This window comes from Felis catus, chromosome F1 (genome assembly GCF_018350175.1).
Source record: "Felis catus isolate Fca126 chromosome F1, F.catus_Fca126_mat1.0, whole genome shotgun sequence".
NCBI lineage: Eukaryota > Metazoa > Chordata > Mammalia > Carnivora > Felidae > Felis > Felis catus.
Genome location: NC_058384.1, coordinates 40,700,683 through 40,725,245, shown reverse-complemented (window position 1 = coordinate 40,725,245; position 24,563 = coordinate 40,700,683). Strand labels below are relative to the sequence as shown.

The following is a 24,563-nucleotide window of genomic DNA, read 5'->3' as shown; positions in this document are numbered from 1 at the left end:
CAAAACCAAGAAACAGCAGGCTGGGGGCGGGACGGGGGGGTGGGTGGAGGTTAGGGACAGGGCTGGGATGAATGCAAGGAGGGGGAGCAGACTGGCCTGGCTTCCCCAAGCAGACAGGCTGGGCACTCCAACCAAAGAGAAGATTTATGCACGCGAGAACAACAGCTGTGGGAAGGCGTTAACCAGGGGGGACTTTGTGGAGGAAGTGGACCTTGTGTTTGGCAATGATAGAGGAATGGTTTGTGCCCCAGTGGAGGAAAAGATGGTGGGCATGCCAGGTGGGCGCGGAAGTCTCCTGCTCAGATGCAGGAGTGGAAACCAGGATGGTGAATGTGACTGGTCTCAGTGGAGCAAAGTTGGCCAGGTAGGTTTAGGCCAGGTTGGGGGAGGGTCTTAGAAGTGGATCTTTTAGGGGCGCCTGGGTGGCTCAGTCGATTGAACATCCGACTCTTCATTTCTGCTCAGGTCATGATACCAGGGTCGTAGGATCGAGCCCCATGTCAGGCTCCATGCCTGCTTAAGATTCTCTCTCTCTCTCTCTCTCTCTCTCTCTCTCTCTCTCTCTCTCTCCCTGTCTCTCTCTCTCTCTCCCTCTGCCCCTCTCCCCCTCTCATACTCTCTCTTTGTCTTAAAAAAAAAAAAAAGTGAATCCTTTGGACAATGGGGAGCCAGAGAAGGTTCTTGAGCTGGTGAGATGCACCTTGAAGATGTGCAGAGTACATTTGTAAGAAGGCAGAAGATCTCAGCTGGGAGGCTGGTGCAGCCTCCAGCTGTGAGTGGACACCCAGGGCAGTAGAGTGGGAATAGTGAAGAAGGGGTAGAGGTGAGAGGTGCTGCAGAGAAAGAACCACCAGGATGGTGGCTGGTAGCCGGACGTGGGGGATGGGAGCAGATCAAAGATGACCCCCAGGAAGAGACGCAGCCATTGACAGAAAGAGGGAGAAGGTGCAAATAAGAGCTGACTGCAGGGAGGACAAGAGCTAGATTTCAGAGTCCCTATACCATGTGGCCCCACAACAGCACCTGGGGTCCACAGCTGGCCCAGGCATCAGCTGAATACCCTGCTATCAAGAACAGCATCCCAAGCCCCTTTCCTTTGAGCTCCAGCCTTCTTCCCGGGGAGCCCTGGCTCCTACAGCTCTCAGTGGTCCCAAAGTTCCAACCCCCAGCCCCACGAGACCTCTACTTACAGCTCCTCCAGGAAGCGCAGGTGGTGGAAGAGGCCAGGCTGCAGCTCCGTGAGGTTGTTCATGCTCAGGTCTCTGCATGGAGAGAAAATGCGAAGGGAGACGTGAGCTGCCCATCGGCCCCAACCCGCACTGTCCAGCTCCAGACGCCCACAGAGGGCCCCCACCATTCCCACAGCACCCCCAACACACACACACACACACACACACACACACACACACCATGCCATCTAATTCCAAAGCCAGCCTGGCCACACACAGCAGGTGCGTTCGTTAAGAGTAAGCACGGGTGGCTCAGGCGGTTGAGGGTCCGACTTCAGCTCAGGTCATGATCTCACTGCTTGTGGGCCCGAGCTCCGAGTCAGGCTCTGTGCTGACAGCTCAGAGCCTAGAGCCTGCTTCAGATTCTGTCTCCCTTTCTCTCCGCCCCTCCCCCACTGGTGCTCTGTCTCTCTCTCTCTCTCTCTCTCTCTCTCTCTCTCTCTCAAAAATAAATAAACATTAAAAAAAAAAAAAAAGAGTGAGCACTGGGCTGGGAGTCAGGCCTTCCGGGTTCATATGGGCATTCCCTCCGTGGTTTCCAATTCTGCCCTCTGCCTCTCTCCTTCCTCTGCCAGACTCCCCCAGGAATGGCTGTCGTTAGGACTCTGAAGGAGGCTGACCTTCCGGTAAGGGGAGAAGCTGGAGAACAACTCCTAGAGTTTCAGAGCAGAAGGGAGGGGCCACTGAATACAAGTAACACCTCGAGCTTTCTTTTAACCAAAGGGGAAACGGAAGCCCAGAGATTCCTGACATTACGATCTGTAGAGCAGGTTCATGCAATATTCACGCACTCATCCCTGCAGTGTCCATGAGGGTTCATCTTTTTATTCAATCCCAGAACCAGTGCGATTTTGCTGCCCTCTGAGTTCTCTGCCAGCCACATTCCTGTTAACTTTCCTCCTGCAGACTCCTGCCTTTCTCTGGCCAGAGGACCCGACCTGGAGCACATTCCAGAAGATGCCTAGATTCCTGAGCCGTGGGATGCAGATCCTGATCCCTCCGTGGATTCCCACCTTGGATCAGTCCATCCTTCCCATATTATCTGAGAGATCCAGTGGGTGGTTTCAGGGTCACCGTCCTCTAATGATGCCTCGCACACATGCAAGGCCTACAGTGTCAGGCACAGGCTAACCTTTAACCAAAGAATTCCACGTAATTCTTGCAACAGCCCCAAGGTAGACTCCATTGTTATCTCCATGTCACATTCAAGAAAACAAAGAGGAAAAAGCATTGAGCTTTGGAGTCAAAAGGCCCTGAAGTGGGGGCCCCTGGGTGGCGCAGTGGGTTAAGCATCTGACTTTGGCTCAGGCCATGATCTTACGGTTAGTGAGTTCGAGCACTGCACGGGGCTCTCTGCTGACAGTATGGAGCCTACTACTTGAGATTCTCTCTCTCTTTGCCCCTCCCCTCTCTGCCCCTCCCCCACTTGTGCGCATGCTCATTCTCTCAAAAATAAATAAACATTAAAGACAAAAAATGTTAAAGGCCCTGAGGTCAACTCTCTCCTCTGCTTACCTATCAGATCTCGGGCTCTTAACCACTATGACCTTCCGTTTCCTCATCCATAAAAATGGGATGAATCACACTAAACTCCTAGGGTCCTTGTAAGGATTAAATGAGCCAATGCTTACAGACTGCCTAACAAATAGTACATACACAGTAAATACGCCTTCTTCCCTCCGTCTGTCCCTCAGTGACCTGTGGGCAAGTGTCCTAAACCAACAGGTGGAGGGGGGTGGGGGGAGGAGGTGGGAAGGAGTCGGTGCCTTCTTTGTTGGCCCTGTTCTGTTAGCATTTCCTTCTTGGTCGTGCCCGGCTGAGTAGCAATGTCGGAGTACACGCGTGTGTCTCACATTTGGGTTCCATCCTATTTCAAACTCTTAACAGCTGCCTCTCGCCTCTGCCAGCACCCTCCCTGAGGGGTATAGATGTGGGCCCAAAGCAGACCACCGCATTGCTGGGTACCGCCCCCAGGCCGTCCTACTGCTTTCTCCCTTCCTTAGGAATGCACTTCTGCAGTCAAACCTGATGTCTCCATTTTCCCCCAAGAAATGAGGGCGCTTTCTGTGTGTGCTCAGGAAAGCAGGCTGGAGGTGGTGGGGAAATGTGTGCTTGGGAGCTCGGTTCCAGTCTATAAAAAGACTGTTTAGTCTCAAATGTTTTATCTTTGATAAAGCCTGGCCTCCGGACGCCATGTCCTCTGAAGAAGGAAGACATTCTGTTCAGAGTAGAGCCAAGGAACTGGCAGGCTGAGCTCTGGGCTGCTTCTTGTCCGCAGCTGGCTCCCCGCTCCATGTGGGGACAGGAGGGCCATCCCTGGGCCTGCCCCATCCAGAAAGAGGGCTAGGCAGAAGGTGTTGCTGGGCTGCCGATGGTGCAGAGCCAAGAAGGGTCTTTGGTGGATTTCATGTCAGAGTTTGGTTCTCAGGGAGTTTCCAGGCTCCGCCAGCCCAGGGTTCCGGCGGAGAGGTAAAGAGGGGTGCACCGGACCGTGGCCAGGGAAAGAATGGCGAGGCCCACGGAACCTGCATCTGACTGGACTCCTCCCCCTCGCGCCCTGGGCCTGGCTCATTCTCAGCCAGGCAGGGAGGCACAAGGTACCACAAAAATGATGACCTCTAAATATTTACACTGTGCACTTCTGGACATGTCTCCACAGGAGCGGGAGCGGGAGTTCAAGGAGCACGCGGGGCATGTGACTCAGGCCTCATCACTCAGCTGTCCCTCCAGGGGCCGCACCTCAGAGGCTCTGATGTGGCTCCATGCACCCACCCCACGCCCTCCGCCCCACCACCCCGACTAGCGGCCTCATTGTTCTCCCCTGGGGAGGAGGGGGCCTGCACCCCCCCTGCCCGCCCCCACATCCTGCCCAAGACAACACATGACCCAGCTGCAGGGCTCTGTAAGGTGGCGGGGGGTGGGGGGGGGCCGGGAGGGTGGATTTCAAATTCAGGGGGGAGCTCCATTCAGACCTGGCCCTTTCACAGAAGGCAAGGGGTGGGGCTGGTGCCCAGGAAAGGGGAAGGAAGAGGAATGTGGCAGCTGAGAGAGGGAGGTGCAAGTTTCAAAGCCGAGATCCTCCGATGCCACAGGCCTTGGGAATGGCGAAGGGCCCTGGCAAGAGGCGCTGGGCCCTGCTTGGCGTTAGGGTGGTGGCGAGGCGGCGGGGGGGGGGGGGGGGGGGGGAGGTTGCCTGGGCCGTCTCCGGGAGGGAGTCACCATGCAGGAACTCTCAACACAGGGGTTGTCCTGTGCAGTGGTGGTTCTGAGATATGACTTTCCTGGGGGCTCAGCTGTCCTGGTGCAAGCCAGGGAGCACATTCAGGCCACACTTGCACCCAGGGGAAGCAAGAGGGCTTCTGATCCTGGGGGTGCCTAGGGTTTGGCTGTGGCTGCATTTGCTCGGCTGTATGAACTTGTAAGCATCTGCAAGGGCGGGGGCACATATTGGGCTCCTGAGTTCTTGGACGTGCTTGTCTTGTAGGGTGCTGGGCATGTGTGTGCCATGCGTGTGAGGACACACGTGTGTATCTGTCCGTGTGCACATTAGAGCATTGTACTGTTAAAAGTCACAAACTTTCTCAGAGCATCATCACATGTTATAAAGATAGAAATTCTTTGGGAGAGGGGCGCCTGGGTGGCTCAGTCGGTGAACCATCCAACTCTTGATTTTGGCCCAGGTCATGATCTCAGGGTCGTGGGATCAAGCCCCCCACATCGTGCTCTGTGCTGACAGCACGGAGCCTGCTTGGGATTCTCTCTCTCTCCCCCTCTCTCTCTGCCTTCCCCTCCCCGCTATCAAAAACAAAACAAAACAAAACTTTAAAAAATGTTTAAAAATAAATAAAAAAGATATTCCTTGGGAGAAACAAAGAGCCTGACTCAAGTCTCACTCCTGTGGTTGGAAAACCTTTCTTGGCTGTGTGGCCTCTGGCAAGCCCAGTCCCTTCTCTTGGCTTCAGGTCCCTTCTCTGGTCTATCCCAGTGTGCTGTTGGCCCCAGGAAGGGACACAGGCTGCTCGGTGATGCTGTTTGGGGGTCTAACGTGTGGCTGATTGAGATCCCGATGCCTGCTCCACTACTCTCACCCCATCGCTGCTAAAAATACACACGCGTGCAAGCACGTACGCGCGCACACACACACACACACACACACTGCAGCTCTACAGAACCGGCTTCCTGGGCGTGTGACCTGGGTGGGTGTGCGACCTGTGCAGTCTCACAGACACCCACACTCAGAAGGGTCCGGCTTAGTTCAATTTTCTCCTGTTGTCATTTTGAAATCCTTAATACATTTTGAACAAAGAGGCACCCCATTTTCATTTTGCAGTGAGCCCTGCAAATTGCTTCTCTCAATCAAAATGCCAGGGGATTCAGAGAATGGGTTACAGCCCCATTCAGAAGTTTTCTTGCAGTATCCAGAGGGGCCATATGTTCTTGTAGCTGGACACAGCCACGCGTGGGAGGGGGGAGTGGGCAGGAGAGGGTCAGTGGGGTGAGGCTGGCAGGAGGAGGAGGGAGGGGAGAGAAGTGAGGGGCAGCCCTGGGCACAGGAAGTGGAAGTTTCTGGCTGCACTTTAGGAAAATGTTCTCAGAGCTTTACCCTGTGAGGCAACCGGACCACCCAAGGAAGCTGGGTGAGGCAGTGTCACCAGGGAGACAAGGAACAGGGTTTGATAAGAGGGAGGATGCTGGGGAACTGAGGAGACAGAGAGCAGCAAAACCGGAAACTGGAGGGGGGTGGGGTAACAGGAGACCCTCCCTCCCCCCCACCCCACTCCCCCCCGGAAATCTGGCTGATACCCAAGGGCGCTGGCAAATTGTTCTGTTTGCATTTTTCCTTTGGGAGAAGAAACAGAGAAAGGCGAAGCCCCTGGGTTCTGCTGGGACAGGCCTGGAGGACTGTCCCCACCTGGCTGGAGAAGATGCCCAGGAAGCTGGGCCCCCTTTGGTGTTGTCTCCACTGTGGGCTAAGGTCGCCTGTCTCTGCAGCTGGGGAAAAGGCGGGTAGAGTGACCAGGAGACGAACCCCTGTTCCCAGGCATGGCTACGCCCCAAGGTCACCTCCCTGATGAGGGCTTGCCCAGCCCCCTCAGGCAGAGCTAGTGTGGCACCCCCTGTGCGCCTACAATATTTTGTCCACACTCCCTCAGCGATGATTTCTGAGCTCCTGCCATGCACCTAGCACAGCACCCGCCTTCATTATTACCCCAGCACAAGGCTAATTAGCTGCGTGATCCTGGCCATGCCACTTGACATCTCTAAGCCTCCATTTTCCCATCTGGGAAAGGGGGCTAATAATAGTACTTGCCTCACACTAGTTGTAGTGAGAATTACCCGAGTTACTAAGTGGAAAACATAGTACTTAATAAATATGCCTTATTAATATTCCACTCATCCAACTGAATTATAATGATTAGTATATAATGACCCATAGGACTATGAGCCTCTTCAAGGCGAGGACTTAATCTTAGTCCTCTCTGTATCCTCCAGTCCTAGCGGGACACCTGGCAAATAGGAGTGTGCAATAAACATCCAAAGACCGCATGACCAATGGAGATAGATGACGCGGCCTTCCCTAGCTTCTCTTCCTGGGCTGACAACCCTCGCTCTCAGGGAGTTCTTCCTGTTGTCTGATTTGACTTTCTCCCACTGCTCTTTGAGGGCATACCCTCTAAAAAGAACCTAGTCGGTGCTTAGTTCCAATCTGATGCACCATCCATGGGACCTGTCGCTAACAATGTTCACTCGTCTCTTAATTCAGCATCCTCTAGAAAAGGCCAGAGTGGGGCCCCTCTCTGAAGGATCCCTCAGACACCTACAGTGGACCATCAGGGTTCTCTCTGGCCTTTTCCCTTCAGGGCAACGGTCGGGGGGTGGTAGGGAGCAGGACAAGCCAGTGTAGAAATAGCCCAATGGGGAGGGGGTTCCTTCCCCCCGAAAAGGGCCAGGAGATAGGCTGGCTGCCACGGGGACCATCTGGTGCTCAGAGAATACTTGCTGAATTCTTCTGTCAACAAGAGAGGCAGGTGACAGGGTGAAGAGGAAAGAACACGGAATCTGGAATCAGGGAACCTGGTTCAATTAGGCCAGTACCAAGGTCTCTTCCAGCCCTACGGGTCATTATTTCCTGACTGGCTGCGGTGCTCTGGACACAGTGCTAGGCAGGGGACAGAGACAAAGCACAGGGCAGGGTCTGGGCCCTGGAGGAGTTTACAGTGTTGCTGGGGAAGGATTGTTTACTCACAGAGTAACAACAAAAAACCCACATATGTACTCTGCTTTGTGGTTTACAAGCTGCTCCTGCAGCCACTATCCCAATTAAAAGTGTGTGTCTAGACTCGAGACTAAGAGAGAAGCACAGAAGGGGGATAGGGTAAACCAGGCTGGCTTCCTGGGGCAGAAATGAGGGTGGGGTGTATATGAGACACGAGTAGCTTGCAGAACTGAGCTCGGAGCGGAAGGCATCCAGAGAACGCCCCGAGTTACACAGTGGGGGAAGGGGTTCATCGGCAGGGAGGACCGGACTGGTCATTCACTGCGGGGCTGTTAGCATCCCTCCTTATGCGGGTAGCATCTCCCAGTTGTTGCGACCCTCCAGAACACCCCACGCATTTCGAAACACCCCGTGAATGAAAGGTGCTTCCCTCTTCCTGCGCTCGATATCAGTTTCCAAACGAGGAAATATCCAAAGCTGGACAAAGTTCCCTAAGGTCACAGAGCAAGTTAATGGCAGTGAGAACTAGGTCTCCTAAGCCCCAGGGCGATGCTCTTTCCACCCCATCACATTGGTCTTGGGTTTTCTAAAGCAGCCTTCCCTGCCCAGTTGATTCCCCTAGATGGCACCTCCTTATCAGAGATGACGTGGTACTTGCTGTCTTTGAGATTCTAAGCACACTCGTTAACACAAAGTTCTCTTGGATTTCTGCAATTTTCCCAGATTTCCAAACAAGGGAGTGTACTCCAATCAGGATAAAGTGTATCTGTCTTCATACACATGACAGCACAGCACATTCTCTTAGGCTTTGCACAAAGTGAGAAAAGTGCTGTAGTTTTAAATAAAAGGGCTATTGCTTCATCGTGTCATGTTCTGGCTCCCTTGTTTATAACAACCATGTCTCCCAGCCTGCCTGGAGTGGCAGGAGGGCAGGGAACGGAGGCGAGACGTGGACAGTAAGAGAGAAGCTGGAGAGCTGGGCGGGGAGGTCCTGGCACCTGGACTTGGAGCTCATTTGTAAGGGGAGAGAAGGTCCCCTGTGGTTGCTAAGCAACGGCCAGGCTTGCTCAAGTCAGACTGAACCAGGGAGATACAGGAAACCCAGAGCATCATCGTCAGGTGACCCAATTAATTCAGGTAGGGCAGGGAGGGATAAGGGGAAGGGAAGGAGACATTTTTAATGTTGAGTTATTTTTGAGAGAGAGAGAGAGAGAGAGAGCACGAGCTGGGGAGGAACAAAGAGAGGGGGAGACACAGAATCTGAAGCAGGCTCCAGGCTCTGAGTCGTCAGCACAGAGCCTGATGCGGCGCTCGAACCCATGACTGTGAGATCGTGACCTGAGCCAAACTCAGACGCTTAACCGACTGAGCCCCCCAGGCGCCCTGGGCAGGAGACATTCTTAGAAGTCAGGTGAGAGAAAAGTAGAAGGGTTTTTGTCATTTGTTTGGTTTTTGGTTTTAGTTTTAGCCCTGGGTGAAAAGACCACAGAAGTCAGGTAATGTCGCTCCGGGGTAGCAGTGCTATTTCATCTGTATGGTGTAGGTCTCCTCAAATTCTGACGGCACAGCCAGGAGGCCAGTGTATGATCCCTGACCTCAAAGAGCCCAGTCCAGTTGGAACAAGGACAAGACTGTGGACAATTACAAGCCTGAGTGGCGAGTGCTGGGACCAAGCAGCTGGAGTGTCACAGGGCCTCCTCAGACTAATTCGTACAGCCTTTTGACTCTGGTCTCAGAGGGTTCAGTCACAGAGTTGGGCCACACAATCCTGTCCTAGACTACAAACTGTCATCTCCTGGTCTCAGATTGCTCATTCATGTGCCTGGTCTCCCCACACAGGCTGGGAGATTCTCCATGACTCCCAGTTACCTGTGTTTGTCACACACACAGACACACACACACGCCATCGCCACCACCAGCTTCAAGGTCCATTTTCTATGCAGCAAGGATGGCTGGGCATGCCATGGGCAGACCCTGGCCAGGAAGACTGAGGAGGTATGTGAGACAGATGTGCAGGAGGAGGGTAGAGCATAAACCTAGCAAGGGAAGGCAGCAGTGGCTATGCATCTGGGGACCTGTCCACTTAATCGGGTCAAGCTCTGGTCTCCACTCACCGGCCAGCATCTTTTCTGGCCCTTATTCTGATCTCTGGCTCCATCTAGAAGGGCATCATTTCTGTACGTGGGAATGTATGGGTGACTTCTATCTGCCCTATCAGACCGGAAGCACCTTAGAGAGGACTGTGACGTCCCATCGGATAAGACCTCCCTGCGGGGAAGAACTATGTGTCCCTCCTCAGAACTGGACATCCCTGAGCTCACCCCCCCCCGGGGCCCCCAGGAGAAGGGCTGGGTGGGGTGCGGAGCTGAGGAGGCACAGGTGGGAAGGACTAGGGCCGCCAGAGGGCGGGAGTCCCCTTTGTGTGCAGACCACAGCCCTGAGCCCTGTTTGTTTAGCTGAGATCCTGCTGCGTTTACCCTTTATTTTACCCCATAAAGGGGCAGGGTGTGTCTGGGGGTGGAAAACAGAGGAAAGGCCCCTCTATTCAGAACCACATTCCCTCCCCTCCCCCCCCCAACCCTCACATCCCAAATGGAAGTTTCCCTTTCACATTAGGATCCCTTCCTCCTATTCCCAACCCAGCAACTCCACTTACCTCCATGGACAGACACAAGAAGGAGCACCCAATTGCCACCTACCCCCACCCCGGCCAGGGGCAGCACCAAGACCCTAGTCAGGAGGTGTTCGAAATCGGACCCAGTCCCAGATTCAACCTGAATCTAGTGGGAGAGAGCAGAAGCCAAGCTCAGAACCTTTGCTGTGACAGACACTGTGCCAAAGGCTTTACAGACCCATTTTACAGATGAGACCCAGCAAAATCAAGATCCCTCTGATGCCAAAGTCCCAAATCGTGTCCAACCCCTCCCCTCTGCCTCTCCAGCTCCCCTCTATTTGAAAGCCTTTCAACAGAGCTCTGGCACATCCTCGGTCTCATTTCATTTAATCCTTTTATCAAGCCAGGGAGTGAAGCATTATTCATTCCCGTTTTAAATGAAGAAAGGAGGACTGGGAAATATTAAGTTACTTCACATCTACTCATGCAGTTAATAAACGGCAGAGCCAACCCCCCACCGTTTTGCTCTGTTGAACCCAGCTGCACACAGGAGCTGGTGCGCACCGCGAGGCAGCTCGGTCCTCCGCGGGCACTGGCAGCGTGAGCCCCTGGGACTGGAAGGGCCTGGAAGCAGGGCCAAGGCCGCAGGTCTGGGAACAACGCAGAGGGATGAGGGTCTGCCCAGGAGGGCCCCACCCCCTGGGAAGTGTCTTGCTCTGAGTCTCACTCCCAGGGGCTTCGAGCACCAGTGGAACTTTCTGGAACTCAGCTCCCCTCCTCCAAGCCCACCTGGGCTGGCTCGCCTCACCTTGCTGTTGCTGACCACCAGTCGGCCACGGTGGGGGTGGGAGGGCAGTCCTGCCATCCGGAGCCCTGTCAGGCCCCTGAGGTCCCGCGTGCCCGGTCCCCAGGGCGATTCCTGCCTCCTTCTTGCTGATTCTCTCCGGTCCTGCTGCCTGTGTCCTACATTCTGGCTTGTGCCCCAACAACCTGCTCTCTTCTCCAACCCCTTACCTGTTTGGTTCATCAGACTTGTAGGAAGACTAGATACAAGATCTAGATCTAACATCCCTGCCCGGCAAGGAGTCCCTCCCGAAGTCTAGCCTCCCTCCGTCATGCTACAGTTGAACTGAACAGAGTTCCGGGCCTTCCGTTAGGGTGTAGTAGTTTGTGGGCTGCGGTGTCAGCCTGCCTGAGTTTGTGACTTGGCCCCACCACCTACCAGTTGTTTGACATTGAACAAGTTACCTTTCCTCTTTGAGCTTCGGTTTCTGCATCTCTAACGCGTTATGTCACGGTGTCTCTTACGGGAATTGTGAGGGTTGCGTGAGCGTGTCCTTGGGTGTCGGGGGTAGTGGCTGTGCCTCCCAAGTGGCATATAGATGCTAGTTAGCATCTCCCCCCTCCCCCGCATTCAACCCCCAGAGCCCTGCCTCCTGGGGGAGCAGCACAGTAGGGTCACAACGGAAATGGGGCAGGGAGGCGGGGGGGGGGGGGGGGGGGGGGGGGGGGGGGCATTCTGGGTCAGCCCTGCCCTTAGGAGGCACCAGCTGCTGCTTCTCTCTGATGCTTCCAAGTGAGTGCCACCTGCCCCAGCCCTGATCTTCGCATCCTTTGATCTTCTGATCTCTGGCCAGGGTCCCCCAGCCAAAGGCATTCCTGTCTCCCAGGCCTCCTCCAAGGAAGAGCAAAGGGCTGGGCTCCTTCCCCTTCCTCCAAGCTCCTCCCTCCTCCCTGTGGTGTGTGTGTGTGTGTGTGTGTGTGTGTGTGTGTGTGTGTAATCAGGACTACCACAGAAGCTCTGGGACAAGGTAATAGCCAGGTTCCCTCTGAGGTGGTGATATCGGGGAGAGGGGACATGGAGAAGGGCTGGCCACCGGCATGCCATGGGCAAGGTGCCCTGGGCTGGACCGGACTCTGCTGGAAAGATGCCTTCAGCCTAAGTTCCTTGTTCCTAGTGCCCTTGTGTGCAGAGCTTCGCTGAGCACGGAGGAGGCAGACGGGGAGGACGCCGCAACCTGAGGAGAGTTGTCCAGACACAGCTGGACAGAGCCTTGGACGTTAGTGCTGGAAGAATCTCAAGTGCCTGAGGATCAGGAGAAAGCCTGGCCTGTGGTGGTCAGCAGGGACAGGTTGGCCATTAGAAAGTGGCCTGAGAGCTTTGCAAAGGGGGGAACTGGGCCGGGACACTGAGGATGGCAGTGAGGGCTGGTACACTAGGCTTCATGGTGGCCCCCCCAAAAGATGTCTGTGTCCTAATCCCTGGATCCTGTGAATGTGACCATACTTAGTGAGGAAAAGGGTCCTGACAGGGGTAATTAAGAAAAAGAGTTTGAAATGAGGAGAGCATCCTGGATCATTTGAGGGGGCCCTTGACAAGTGCCCTTATAAGCCACACACAGAGAAGAAGTTGATGGGGAGACAGAGGCAGAGATTGGAGTGATGTGGCCACAAGCCAAGGAAGCTGGCAGCCGCCACGAGTTAGAAGAGGGGTGCGGTGGATTCTCCCCTAAAGCCTCTGTAGTGAGTGTCGTGCTGCTGGCACCTTGACTCTGGGCTTCTGGCCTCCAGCATGTGAGAGAATCAATTTCTGTTATTTTCAGCCACCCGGTTTACGGTAGTTTGTAATAGGAGCCACTGGAAAGTATACAGTAAACAGTCAGAAGGGTCTCGGGATACTGCTGGTCCTTGTGGCCCTGCTGCAGGCTTCCCTGCCCCGTCCCTCTCCTCCGCCACTGGCCTCCCTCCTGATGCCACAGACGAAGCTGGTGACCCTTCCCACACCTCGCCTAGGAAACTCATCCTGACCCTGAAGACCCCACCGCGGGATCTGTGACCCAGCACTTGCACTCCTGGGTGTATAACCAACAGAAACACATCCATATGCTCACCGATGCCTGGACAAAACCACCGTGGCCGCGCTATCCATAATGCCCCCACACTGGGAAGCGTCAGGCTCCCATCAGCAGTAGAATGGATGGAACGTGCTGCGTTCTCCCAAAGCAAATACATGCGGCAGGTGAGTGTGAGTGACTTATGGCTGCAAGCAACAGCGTGGCCTGGGCAAATCTTCAAACACAATGAGGGAAAGAAGCCACATATAAAATAGCGCTCTGTTTATATAAAGTGCAAAACACAGGCAAAACTTACCTATGTTGTTAGAAATCATGACAGCGGTTACCCTTGTGGGGGCAGGTAGAGACTAGAAGGCATGGCAGGTGGAGGGCTTCTGGAAAGCTGTGGACATTCTGTTTCTTGTTCTGAGTGCTGCTAATGCCAGTGTATTCATTCTTTACCAGGTGACAGGTAGTCTTTTCTGCCCTGTATATTATTCTTTTTTTAAATTTTTTAACATTTATTTGTTATTGAGAGACAGAGACAGAGCGTGAGCAGGGGAGGGGCAGAGAGAGAGGGAGACACAGAATCCGAAGCAGGCTCCAGGCTCTGAGCTGGCAGCACGGAGCCTGACGCGGGGCTCGAACTCACAAACTGCAAGATCATGACCCGTGCAGAAGTCAGACACTTAACTGACTGAGTCACTCAGGCGCCCCTGCCCTGTATATTATTCTTAAATAAAAAGTTAGTTTAAAAAAAAAAAAGAGAGACTCATTCTGGAAAAGACTCTTCCTCGAACCTTAAGCTGACTAAGGCTTCCAGCTCTAACCCTGGCTAAGAGTTCCCTCTGGATGCCCATGGTGTCTTGTCAACACTTCTCAACTTTCTACCTTATTGAATTTATTTTTTTTAATTTTTTTAACGTTTATTTATTTTTGAGACAGAGAGAGACAGAGCATGAACGGGGGAGGGTCAGAGAGAGGGAGACACAGAATCCGAAACAGGTTCCAGGCTCTGAGCTGTCAGCACAGAGCCCGATGTGGGGCTCGAACTCATGGACCTCGAGATCATGACCTGAGCCGAAGTCGGCTGCTCAACCGACTGAGCCACCCAGGCACCCCTCTACCTTATTGAATTTAAATCAGAAATTTAGTTCCATGATTCATTTTCATCTGTGTATCCCTAGTACATTGCCCAGGCTCTGGGACATAGTAGGTGCTCAATAAACACTCGCCGACATTTGTTGGCATGGTAAGGGCTTTGGTGTTCTCATGCTTCCCTCCCAGAGTTCCCTGGCAATGGGCCCCAGCAGCCTGGATCGTCACAGGATTCCACGGTGGGACACGTTCCTCTCCACTGCCGCCCCCCACCTCCTGAGTACCCCCACAACCAACCCGTGCATATCCTCATCTAAGCACTTCCAAGGTGGTAACTTTCTGACCCACCAGCCTGAGATCTCTCTTAACGCAGACCACAGGGCTTACTCATCCTGGACCTTCAGAGCCTAGGTGAGAACTGGATACGCAACAGGAGATTGAAGAACCTCAAGTTACTGGAGCCCTCTCTCCATCCAAGCCCAGGGGCAGGCACATACCTTTGTCTTAGCTTGTTTGAAACTGGATGGAAATTTTCAAAAGAAGTGTTCTTTAAAAAGAAAAAAATAGTAAGGAGAACGAACAGGAAAGGCAAAAGCTTCTAAGTAGAAGGGTTTATAGAACAGATGCCTCACTCTAATGAAACCCAAGCCTGGCCACGAGCTGGCTAACTGGCAGCTTAAGAGGCTCCCCAGCACGGCTCCGCGCTCACCGCAGCCGTCTGGGTTGGATGCCACACCTCCGGCCTGTGGGGGAGCCAGGTTAGGGCCATCACCAGGTCTGACGAGGGTGGCCTCCCTCCCGGCACTCTCTCAGGCGAGCACATCTGCTTCAGCCTAGGCTGGTTTCTGCTCTGTGCCTCCTGCCTCTCGCCATTCATTAGCTTATTCGTCCATTCATTCTTTTCCTCATTCATTCCACCAATATTTTTGAGCACCTATGTGCAAGGCGCTTATGCCAGCGCTGAGGATGCCAGGGGGCACTGGCAGCTGGGGCCCTGCTTTCCTGGGGGCACCCAGCCTGGTTTGGGAAACAGACAAGTAGACAGAAGTTAGAACCCAGAGGGGACAAGCCCTGGGGCAGAGCAGGACACCTTGGGGAGCCCTCTCCCAGGTTGAGGGATTGGGGAAGGTTTTCCTGAAGCAGAGACATCTCAGTCAGCCCCTTGCATCCTAAATCAAGCTGCTGTTTCCCCGGTTTTCTCCAAAGACTGGCCCCAGAGCTGCAGACTTGTTGTCTGGACCCACTTCTCCACCACATTCTTGCAGTAACTCACAGTGATGTCCTAGGGGCTCTTTCTTATCACCCTAGACGTAAGCCAACGGTGCGTCACCCAAGTACAAATGAGGTTAAAGCAAGTTAAAGCAATTCTGGGTGAGAGAGTGGGAGGAGAGTGGCTGGCCAGAGACTGAACTGATGACCTGAGTTATTGCAAGGGTAAGCTTTAGGGCAAGTGCCAGGCACGCTCTGAAATGCAGATTCCGACTCAGTAGGTCTGGAGTAGGGCCTGAGCTTTCGCACACTCTCGCAGTTCCCAGTGGTCTAAATACACTGCTGGTCTAAAGCACGTACTTAGAGTAAAAAGGCTTTGGGAGATCCAAGGGACTAGATGGCATAAATCGTCTGTAAGCAGCCCCTCATAGTTTTCCAATCACTTTTTTGCTAAGTATTGATCCGACTGACTCACAGAGAGGTCCAGTTGTGGCCTGGCCAAGAGGCCAAGCAGAGGCTGAAATCTGGCCCTCGCTCCACTCACCAACTCTGCCCCCTCCCCGCACGCTAGGGCCACAGGGGCACTGAACAGCTGACCGCAGCCCTGAGTGCTGTGGGGCAGGGAGCTGCAGCGCTCTGTGGTCCCCGTGGAGGGGTGGGCAGAGACCCTCGGCGGCCTCAGCAGCCCCTCCAGGATCCCTGGGGACCACACCACATCTGCCTCTGAGGCTGCCTCCGTGCTCATGTTCCTCCAGTCCATCCACCAGGGCCTTTGAGGCTAACAAAGCAGGGGTAGCTGCTGGCTCTCTCCCCTCTGCCCAAAAGAGGAAGGAAACTCAGGGGTAGTGCAGCAGGAAGGAGGAGGGACACCAGGAAGAACTTCCCAGTGATCACGCTCTTGAGGGGCGACACTGAACGAGTGGTGGAGTGGTGAAGGACTTGGTCTGTCCGTGTGCGGTGGTTTCCAGCCAGGGTTAGGGGCTGGGGGCTGCAGCAAAACTTCAGGAGGGCTCCCGGGGCAAGAGTCTGAATTTCCAAACCTCTTCCTTTTACTACACTCTTTCCCCGCCCCCGCCCCCGGCCCCCCTACAGGTCCCGGGGCTGTCCATCAGCACTGGGCACACCAGGGTTCTAGGGGTTAGCCCAGGTATTTCCTGACCCCAAGCCCCACCCCCAGCAGGTCCCCCGGGCCCCCGCAGCATGGTGCCTTTGCACCCCCATGCCAATCTGGAGGGTGAGGCTAATACTTTCTGGCAGGTAGAGGCAGGGCAGGCAGAGGGAGAGGCGGCACCCTGGGCTTCTGCATTCAGATCAGGGGAGCCAGCAACGAAACGAGGGTTGGCGTGGCGTCGGCTGGCGGGGGGGTGGGCATTCCTCTTTCCGCTGGCTGCACATAGTTAATGGGGGGCCTTGTTCTGGCTGGGCACGCAGCCCTGGAGGTGCTGGTGATGGCCATGCCTTGTCCCAGCCCCCGGGATCTCAAGTCTCACTGAGTGAAGCTGCAAATCTCCGGGGACCCTGGCACCTTCCTCATCCCACCGTCTCAACATGGCCTCACTTGTGCTCCTTCTCCCCCTCCCTTCCCTCTGCCTCTTTATTTATACGTGATCATTTTTCTCTACGACATCCTAGGATCAGGGACTGCCAGCCCAACAGGAAGCAGGCCTGAAGAGACCAGAGGACTTGTCCAAAGGCACTCAGCAAGTTGGTGGCCGTGACAGAATTTTAGCCCAGGGTCTCCTGACTTCAACTCCACCAAACAGAGAGCAGACCTACAGCGACAGGTGGGCAGGGGGCAGGGGGGTTTCAGACCAAATTGGAGGAGGAGACCTATTGACACCCCCCCATTCTTCCAGAATGTGCAGCCCCTCACCGCACAGTAGGAAGAAAAACCACAGCAGAAGGGTGGGAGAGTTGGGTGTGGGGGGGGGGGGAGAACAGGGCAGTGCAGCGGGGTGGGAGCATATCCTGAGGGGGGCTCACACAGGGTGGCACTAAATCTTTGTCTCCCCCCTGGACCAGCCGCTGTGGCTTGTAGGTGGAGAACTGTTAATATCATATGGGTGCGGAGCACAGCTGTCCTGCCAGGGAGCACACACTCCATAAACGTCTGTCAGTTGAATAAATGAATAATAATAGTTCACACCCATTGAGGTTACTATGCGTCAGACACCATTCTAAGCACTTTCCATTTATTAACTCATTCAACCCTCCCAAGAGCCCTAGGAGGTGGGTATCATTAACATCCATATCATGCACAGGTGAGGAAACTAAGGCACCAAAGAGTAAATCCTTCCCCAAAGACTGGTAAAAGGCAGAGGCAGGGTCTGAGCCCTGGAGAGCTGGGCTCATACATTTAACTACTCTGCTAAACTATGAAAAACTGGGGCACCCGGGTGGCTCAGTCGGTTAAGCGTCCGACTTCGGCTCAGGTCATGATCTCACGGTTTGTGGGTTCGAGCCCCGCATCGGGCTCTGTGCTGACAGCTCAGAGCCTGGAGCCCGCTTTGGATTCTGTGTCTCCCTCCCTCCACCCCTCCCCTACTCGTGCTCTGTCTCTGTCCCTTTTAAAAAAAAATTTTAACTATGAAAAACTGGAAAGGGGGAAAACACACACAGAGGCCTTCCCAGTTCAAACAATGGTCTTGCCCACCAGAGTCTGACAACTGGCTCATCCGTAGACACACCAGGATGCAGGTGGTCTCTGTGCCTCCCCTCGGCACAGGCACCCCCTCAGCCTCACCCCCTGCAGATGCCACGCTCAGGCCAAAGATCGTCTCCAGCCCAGTGATACTCAGTGTGCCTTCCAGCCCCGAGGCCACCTCAGGTACCTCTGGACAGAGGCTGCCTTTTCTACCCTGTGGCGTCCCTCAGGCGCCCCCTGCCCCCACCCATTCCTGCCCTGTCCCCACGTCCGTCCTGAGTGTGAGAACAGAAGACCTGTATCTGGCATGTTAGGGATCATAGTGCAGAGCACAGAGAAGGGGTCTCATTTGACTTCATGACCACTTGGAAAGAGAGGCTGGTTAAGAGATTCCTCATCCTACACACTAGAAATAGGAGGCTCAGAGAGGGTCAGCGTGGAACAGTTTACAGGACCCAGGGCAAAATAAAAATGCAGGGCTGCTAGTTACAAAATTATTACGAATTGTATGGTGGTGGCAGCGAAGCGTGAACCCAGACAAGGGCCTGTGTGACTGGAGAGGAGGCATGTCTGTAAAGCGGGCCTTGGTTTAGGGGGTTCGCCCTAGTCACCCAGCTCACAAGTGCAAGGCTGGTGTTTGGGAGAGCTGGGGTCCAGTCTGGGCTGAGAAAGGAGCTGGCTCCTAGCTCCAGACTCTCCTGGGTCTGCCCCCAGGTAAGTGAGGGCGGGCAGCCCAGGCCCTGTCCCAATTCTCGTTCTCTCTTGCTTTTGTCGGAGACAATAGTCCCCTTCCTTTCTTGTCTCCTCCCAGCCTCCTAATCGGCTCTGTCCACCACAAAGGCAAGGGATTCGTTTACGGCCCCTTCCTGCCTCAATCTTCGCAATCCCTGGACACTCGATCCACCTCCCCATCCTCAGACACCCCCGCCCCTGGGCTGCCCCAGATCTGGAGCTAAGGGGGAGGGAGAAAGACTGAATGCATAGTCCTGTATTGTTTGTGGCCCTGTTCAGAGTGCCCCCTGCAGGTAGGGGCCGGTACTAGAGTGTGTGTGTGTGTGTGTGTGTGTGTGTGTGCGCTGGCATTTGAACAAGAGAGTTGTGATGTGGTCCTAAGAGGAAGGGAACCAGGAGCACAGATCCTGCCCTTCTGGAAGCTCCCTGTCTGCAGCCTGAGGTATGGCCCCTCTTCCCCTAGGAGCTCCAACTTCTAATGCAAAGAGACATGGCCCCTGCCCTCAGGCGCCCTGAATCTGATGAGACAGACAGCCTTTGTCAGGTGGACAGACAGATGGACACACACACCCCATAAACACACACAACTATGCAGTCCTACTTGATATTTTCACAGCAGGCGAAATAACATCCTCTATGCGCTAAGCGCTCTTCCAGGCAGGACCTTGCTTAATACAACCACTTCATCAGGGAGAGATGATTATTCTGTTTTGCAAATGAGCGTCAATCTAGGGCTTTTAACGCCCACCCCTGTGGTTTTTCCCTTGCACAACTGCCCCTCCAGGGGTTTCTGGGTCGATGGCATCAGTTCGGCATGAGTTTTCCTTCCTCCGTGCGCTTGCCCCGCTGTTCCTTATCTGGACCTGCCTGGTGCACGCCTCACTCCCTGAAATGTGTCACAGTTATCCGTGTGCCTGTCTTATCTCCTCCTCCGAGCCCCCAGGGCAAAGAGCACGGGCTTTGGAGCCCCCAAGCCTACCTCCAACCTTGGCTCTATCTCTTCACTGGGTGTCCCCCCCTCTCCCGCTCCCTGTCTGAAAGGGGAGGAAGGAGGACACCAGCCCCACAGGGTGGATGCATGAGGAAGCCTTCAGCGGGGCGCTCTCTCAGACAGCAGACAGCCCACGTCCGCTAAGTGAACAAATGAATGTTTGCTCCCCACACAGCTTGACAGTTTGAGCGGCATTATCACTGACCATTAACAAAAGGGACAGGGAGACCTCAACATGAGCTGGGGTGAGGGTATTATCCGAATTGGAACAGCGCTCCTTGGCAACAGTGCTTAGACGGGGCTTAAACGCACTCTACCCACAGAGATATCCCCACTGCCCTGCACAGTCTTCTATGCAAAGGAACATGAAGCAAATTGCGAGAGACCCAGAGACCTGGGGAAAAGAATCCTTAGGCTGGGTCAACCTGGGAAGGCTTTCTTCCTACAGGAGGTGTTAAAAGCCCCTTAGCGGCTGCTGCCTTTGGCCCGTTTCCCAGGAGTCAATGGTAACTCAGGTCGGGGGACAATTCAGGCTTGCAAATCATATGGGGAAGTGGAATAAACCTCGACATTCTTGGTCCTCCGTAGACCACTTAAACAAGCACCCCCTCCCTGCCCTGTGGTGACCCCAGCAATGTACTGGGCTGGGGTGATAGATGGGAGCGGTGATGGCACCTCCTGTGCACAACCACTGCTGCCCTCGCCCCCCTTCAGTGGTCTCACTGCTTTGGCTTTGAGCCTAGGGACCGTGTCCAAATCCCTGACACCAGTGTAATGGAAGGCACTCAGCACCCTCCTCCCATCCGCCTGTCTGGACACTCTCAGGGACGCTCCACCTCCTCCAGCACCTCCAAGGGCAAAGGGGAGGGTACACTGGAGGAGAGGATGCAGAGAACTGTGTTCTAGAACCAACCCTCTGCGTCTCATTCCCAGCAAAGCCCTAGGTTGACAGAGGTGCCTAGGTGAGACGCAGAGCCACCTTGTGCCTGCCTCACTTTCTCCTGCCAGGTGCTTCTCCCCAGAGAGATCAGAGTGGGTAATAACAGCTCCCACGTATTGGGCATCTGCTGTGTGCTGAGCACGCTGCCAGATTAGGAATATCTTTCAAAGAGCTTGTGTTCTTACGCCCATGTTGAAGCTAAGAAGTGGAGGCTCAGGAAAGTGAAGAATCAATCAGGCAGGGCCATCACAGCGAGTTAGTGCTGGAGATGCGATTTGAACCTGTGCAGTCAGGCTGCAAACACGAGCTTCTTCCTCCACAGCAGTGTTTCCAGGTGTGTCGAGAGGGTATCGGCCCCTGGGGGGCCAGATGCTGCCTGGGGTTGGCTAGATGCCTTTGGCTGGGAGCAGACTAGTTGATTTATCCCAGCTGCTAAACACCTTGAATCAGTTGTGAGTGAGTGTGTGTGTGTGTGTGTGTGTGTGTGTGTGTTTAAGTGTGGCCCAAGGAGAAAAAGGCTGAGAGCCCTGCTCTGGAATATCCTGCCTCGAGGAGTGAGACAGAAAAGGCTGTCGTGATCAAGGAACAGAAGCCACAGTGTTCTGTGTTCGAGGCCCATGCTTTCCCTTCTCCTGGAGAGCCTTCCCTGTCCCACCCCCCGGCTGAATCCCCCAGTTCTGCAGGACTCAGGATGGGTCTCTCCTCCCTCTCCAGGGCGTCCCCTGGCCAGACCAGTCTTCCCTGTCCTGGAAGTGCTCTTGACCTCACTGTTGGTCCTTGGGGGACGCGCCCCATGACCATCTGGTACAGTGAGCCAACTTACCCCATCTGCCGTCACATCCCTATCCCCACCCTGACTGCTTCACAGAGGACCCAACATCTTCCCTTCAAGCAGCCCCAGAGAGGAGCTCCCCGAGACACTGCTGGCCAATAAGAGGGGAACGAAGCCACTGGCACTTGAGAAACACAAGAAACTGGAAATAGGCTGGAATAGGCTGGAAATAGGCTGGAATAGGCTGAGGGACGGCTCAGCCTGCAAGTTTAACATGCCCAGAGTCTTGCCCATCCCCTCAGGGCTCAGAAGCCCCCAGCTCTGACCCCCTGAGAGGCAGGGCACTACAGTGGTCAGGGCAAAGACTGCCTGGGTTGAAATCCTGGTACCAGCAATCACTGGCTGGTGGCCTCAGGCCGGACCCTTAACATCTAAAAGCTTCAGTCTCTCCATCCATAAGATGGGGCTAACACCAGTACCTCTCTCCCAGCGTTTCCATGAGATGATGCCGGGGGAGTGCTCAAATAAACGCGGTACGTGCCATCCGTTACCATTATCAGTGAAGGCAGGGACAGCGGCACAATGGCAGTTTCTAGATATGTCTGTCTGGGCCCCAAGAATGACCTTCCTGACAATCTGGTTTCTTCCTAGAAGAAAAGTTACAGTCCAGGGAATGAAAACATCAGCTGTGAAGGCATCCCCACCAGCAGACAGGAGAGGCATAGAACCGGGCACAGGTTTTATGTTTCCCTGGCCTCAGCCTTAGATTCTGTATCTCACCCAATTAATCAGAGGGGGCCCCGGTCCCGGGGAATTCAAAAGACAGGACTTCCTAGTGGCTCTGGAGGAGAAAGAAGACAGTGGCACAAAGAAAACCTCAGCTCTGGAGGTGCCCCGTCGCTGAGCAGCCGGGCCCAGCCCCCACCTGCCCGCTGCCAGCCGCCCGTGGCCTGCTCTGGCATGGCTCCGGGGGGCGCACTGCCAACCCCGTAGCTCTCCCCCCACCATGTCCTTCTGCTGCTTCCAAAATAACTCTGCTCCCTGCCCAAGTTTGGCCTCTTGGGTGTTTTTCTCCTCCTGAGACCTGTTCTCCCATGTCTGAAGGGCGGGAGGAGAGACGTGAACTGTCCTTAGAAATCAGGGACCACCCCCTTTTTTCAGCAAGGGACTACTTAGCACGAAGGGGGTCCCACAATTCTGACAGCCCCTGAGTCAATGCATCCATTTCAGTTTGGCTGAAAGAAATCACTCCCGATCTGAGGAAGAGGGTTGGAAATTTCTCCCCCACCCCCTGGTCTCTTGTACCTTCCCAAAGCCCCAGCCACTAGGGCTCCTTGTCCTTGGCCCTGCACCCAACAGAACGAGTTACTAGCCTAAGGTCACACAGCCCATTAGGGCTGGATCTCTGAGGAGAATCCTTACCGGTCCCTTAGGGCATGTTCCAGGGCAGACATCCCTTCCTTTCCCAAGGCCGTACCCGAGAAGGCTCTAATTTCACGGAACTTCCATTTCCGGGGACAAGTTGGACTCTCCAGATAGGGGTGATCTGGAAGCCTAGACTTCTCCTCTCTGGAGAGTCTCCCACCAGGTGCCAGGCCAGGGCGCATCTCCTCAGGGGTCCCTGTGAGGAGGACCACTTCTTCCATCATCCCGGGGCTGGGAGCCCAAGAGCAGACCAGGCTCTGTGAAAGGCCCCTTTCCCTGCAGGTCAGCGGGAGGGGACTTTAGTAGGACAGAAGGAGCGAGGGAGGGAGGGAGGGAGGGAGGCAGGAAGGTAGGTGGGCCGGCCACCTGATGGGGCTGAAGAAGATCACGCTGGCACCTTAAATCCCCACCCTGTCACAGGTGGCTCTCTGATTCTCTTTCTGGGCCTCAGTAGATCATTTGCCTCATTTGATCATTGCAGGAAACTAACGGTGGAGAGGTTAAGTGACTTGTCCAGAGACGCGTGGCTCATAGACGGTGGGGCGGGGACTGGAGCCCGCACGCAGAGCCAGAGCCCCGCGGTCCCCGGGCAGGGCCTCCCCACGTGGCACCCTGTCCTGTGCCCTGTGCGTGTCTCTGCCTGGTGGGCACGGGTCAGTGTGGGAAGCGGGCTGCGGCACGTGTGGGGCCATCAGGGTTGAGGGCCCACGACATGGCGGGGGGGCCGAGCGGGGGGCGGGCTGGGGGCCAGCTCTGCTCCGAGCCAGGCCTTCTTCTCCTCCGCCAGCCGCCCCACCCGGCCGCGCCCAGCGCCCGCTGCTGCCAGAGCAAAGAGGTTTCCTTTTTCTTTTGCCTAGGGTTGTTTCCTGCCTTTCCTTTGAACTGGGGTGTTGGCTTCTTCACACACTCACTCTCCTCCGGCGACCCCCCCAGGACTGCCCTCTGATGGGCCCGGCCCCTCAGGCTCCTCTTTGGAACAAGGCTGGCAGCCCATTCCTGGAATCACTCTCCCCTGCTTCGCCCTTCTCCTCTCTGCCCTGGTCTCCGTGCTGCCCAGATTCCGCACCCCCCCACCTTCCCTCTGTCCCTTTCCCCTACTGCCCACCTCCGCCAAGCTCTCCCTGGGGGCTTTCTCCCTCCCGCATCAGGAGAGCAGGCTCAGAGTTGATTTCTCCCTGCCTCTCCTCTTCTAGGTTTGCAATGAAATGTGTCAACACTGAAGTCCAGAAAGGTCTGGGAGCTTGCATCACGGCAACTGAGGGACTGAGGATTAGAACTCCCAAATCCCAAGTTTCAGAAAGGCGGGGACAGCTCAGGCTCTTAGAATCTACTAGAAAGGGGGACTTTCTAGTTTCCCTTCGGGCTCCAAGGCCCCACCTAGGAAAGGTAGCCTTGGAGGTGAGAAACGAGACCTGGCACATTGCGCCCCCGGGGGTTCATGCTGCCCGAGGCCGGTTCTTGTCCACTGAGGCTGCACGTTTCCCTGCGTCCTCATGTGACAGGCCCTGCAAGGCCCATCTGGGCATGTTGGGAGTAGGCTGGGGTCTTTCACCCGTTGCCCCCCTCCTGCCCCTGACACTCTAAGACCGCACCAGCCAGCAGAAAACTACAGTTACTCTGGGTTCCCAGCATAGAGACTTCTGTCTCCTTGCCAGCCACTCTTCCTTCTCACGGACACACACACACACACACACACACGCGCGCGCGCACACACCATTCCACTCTTCGACAGAACAGTGCTCCTCTTCTCCTCCCGAGGTTAGCTCCAGGACTTCCCCCTCCAGGAAGACTTCCATGGCTAACACTTCTTGGCCCTGGTCACCCTAATAACAACACTGGCTGACACTGATTGAGCCCT

General features: G+C 55.0%; 1 protein-coding gene and 1 long non-coding RNA gene across 6 annotated transcripts in view; one reads left to right on the top strand and one right to left on the bottom strand.

The window, feature by feature from the left end:
* The window catches only part of LGR6 (leucine rich repeat containing G protein-coupled receptor 6), a 121,221-nt gene that overhangs the window by 92,366 nt on the left and 4,292 nt on the right, over positions 1–24,563 (bottom strand). For 2 of the 5 annotated variants that reach the window (XM_023247376.2, XM_011290944.4), the window contains exon 2: positions 1,191–1,262. In XM_023247376.2, the coding sequence (XP_023103144.2) occupies positions 1,191–1,262 (72 nt within the window). The other 3 variants (XM_023247375.2, XM_023247377.2, XM_023247378.2) reach the window with 3 other exon arrangements.
* On the top strand, positions 11,593–17,329 carry LOC109495698. The gene is made up of 4 exons (XR_002151313.3): positions 11,593–12,192; positions 12,854–13,079; positions 16,834–16,985; positions 17,224–17,329. It is a non-coding gene; the product is annotated as an uncharacterized LOC109495698 (long non-coding RNA).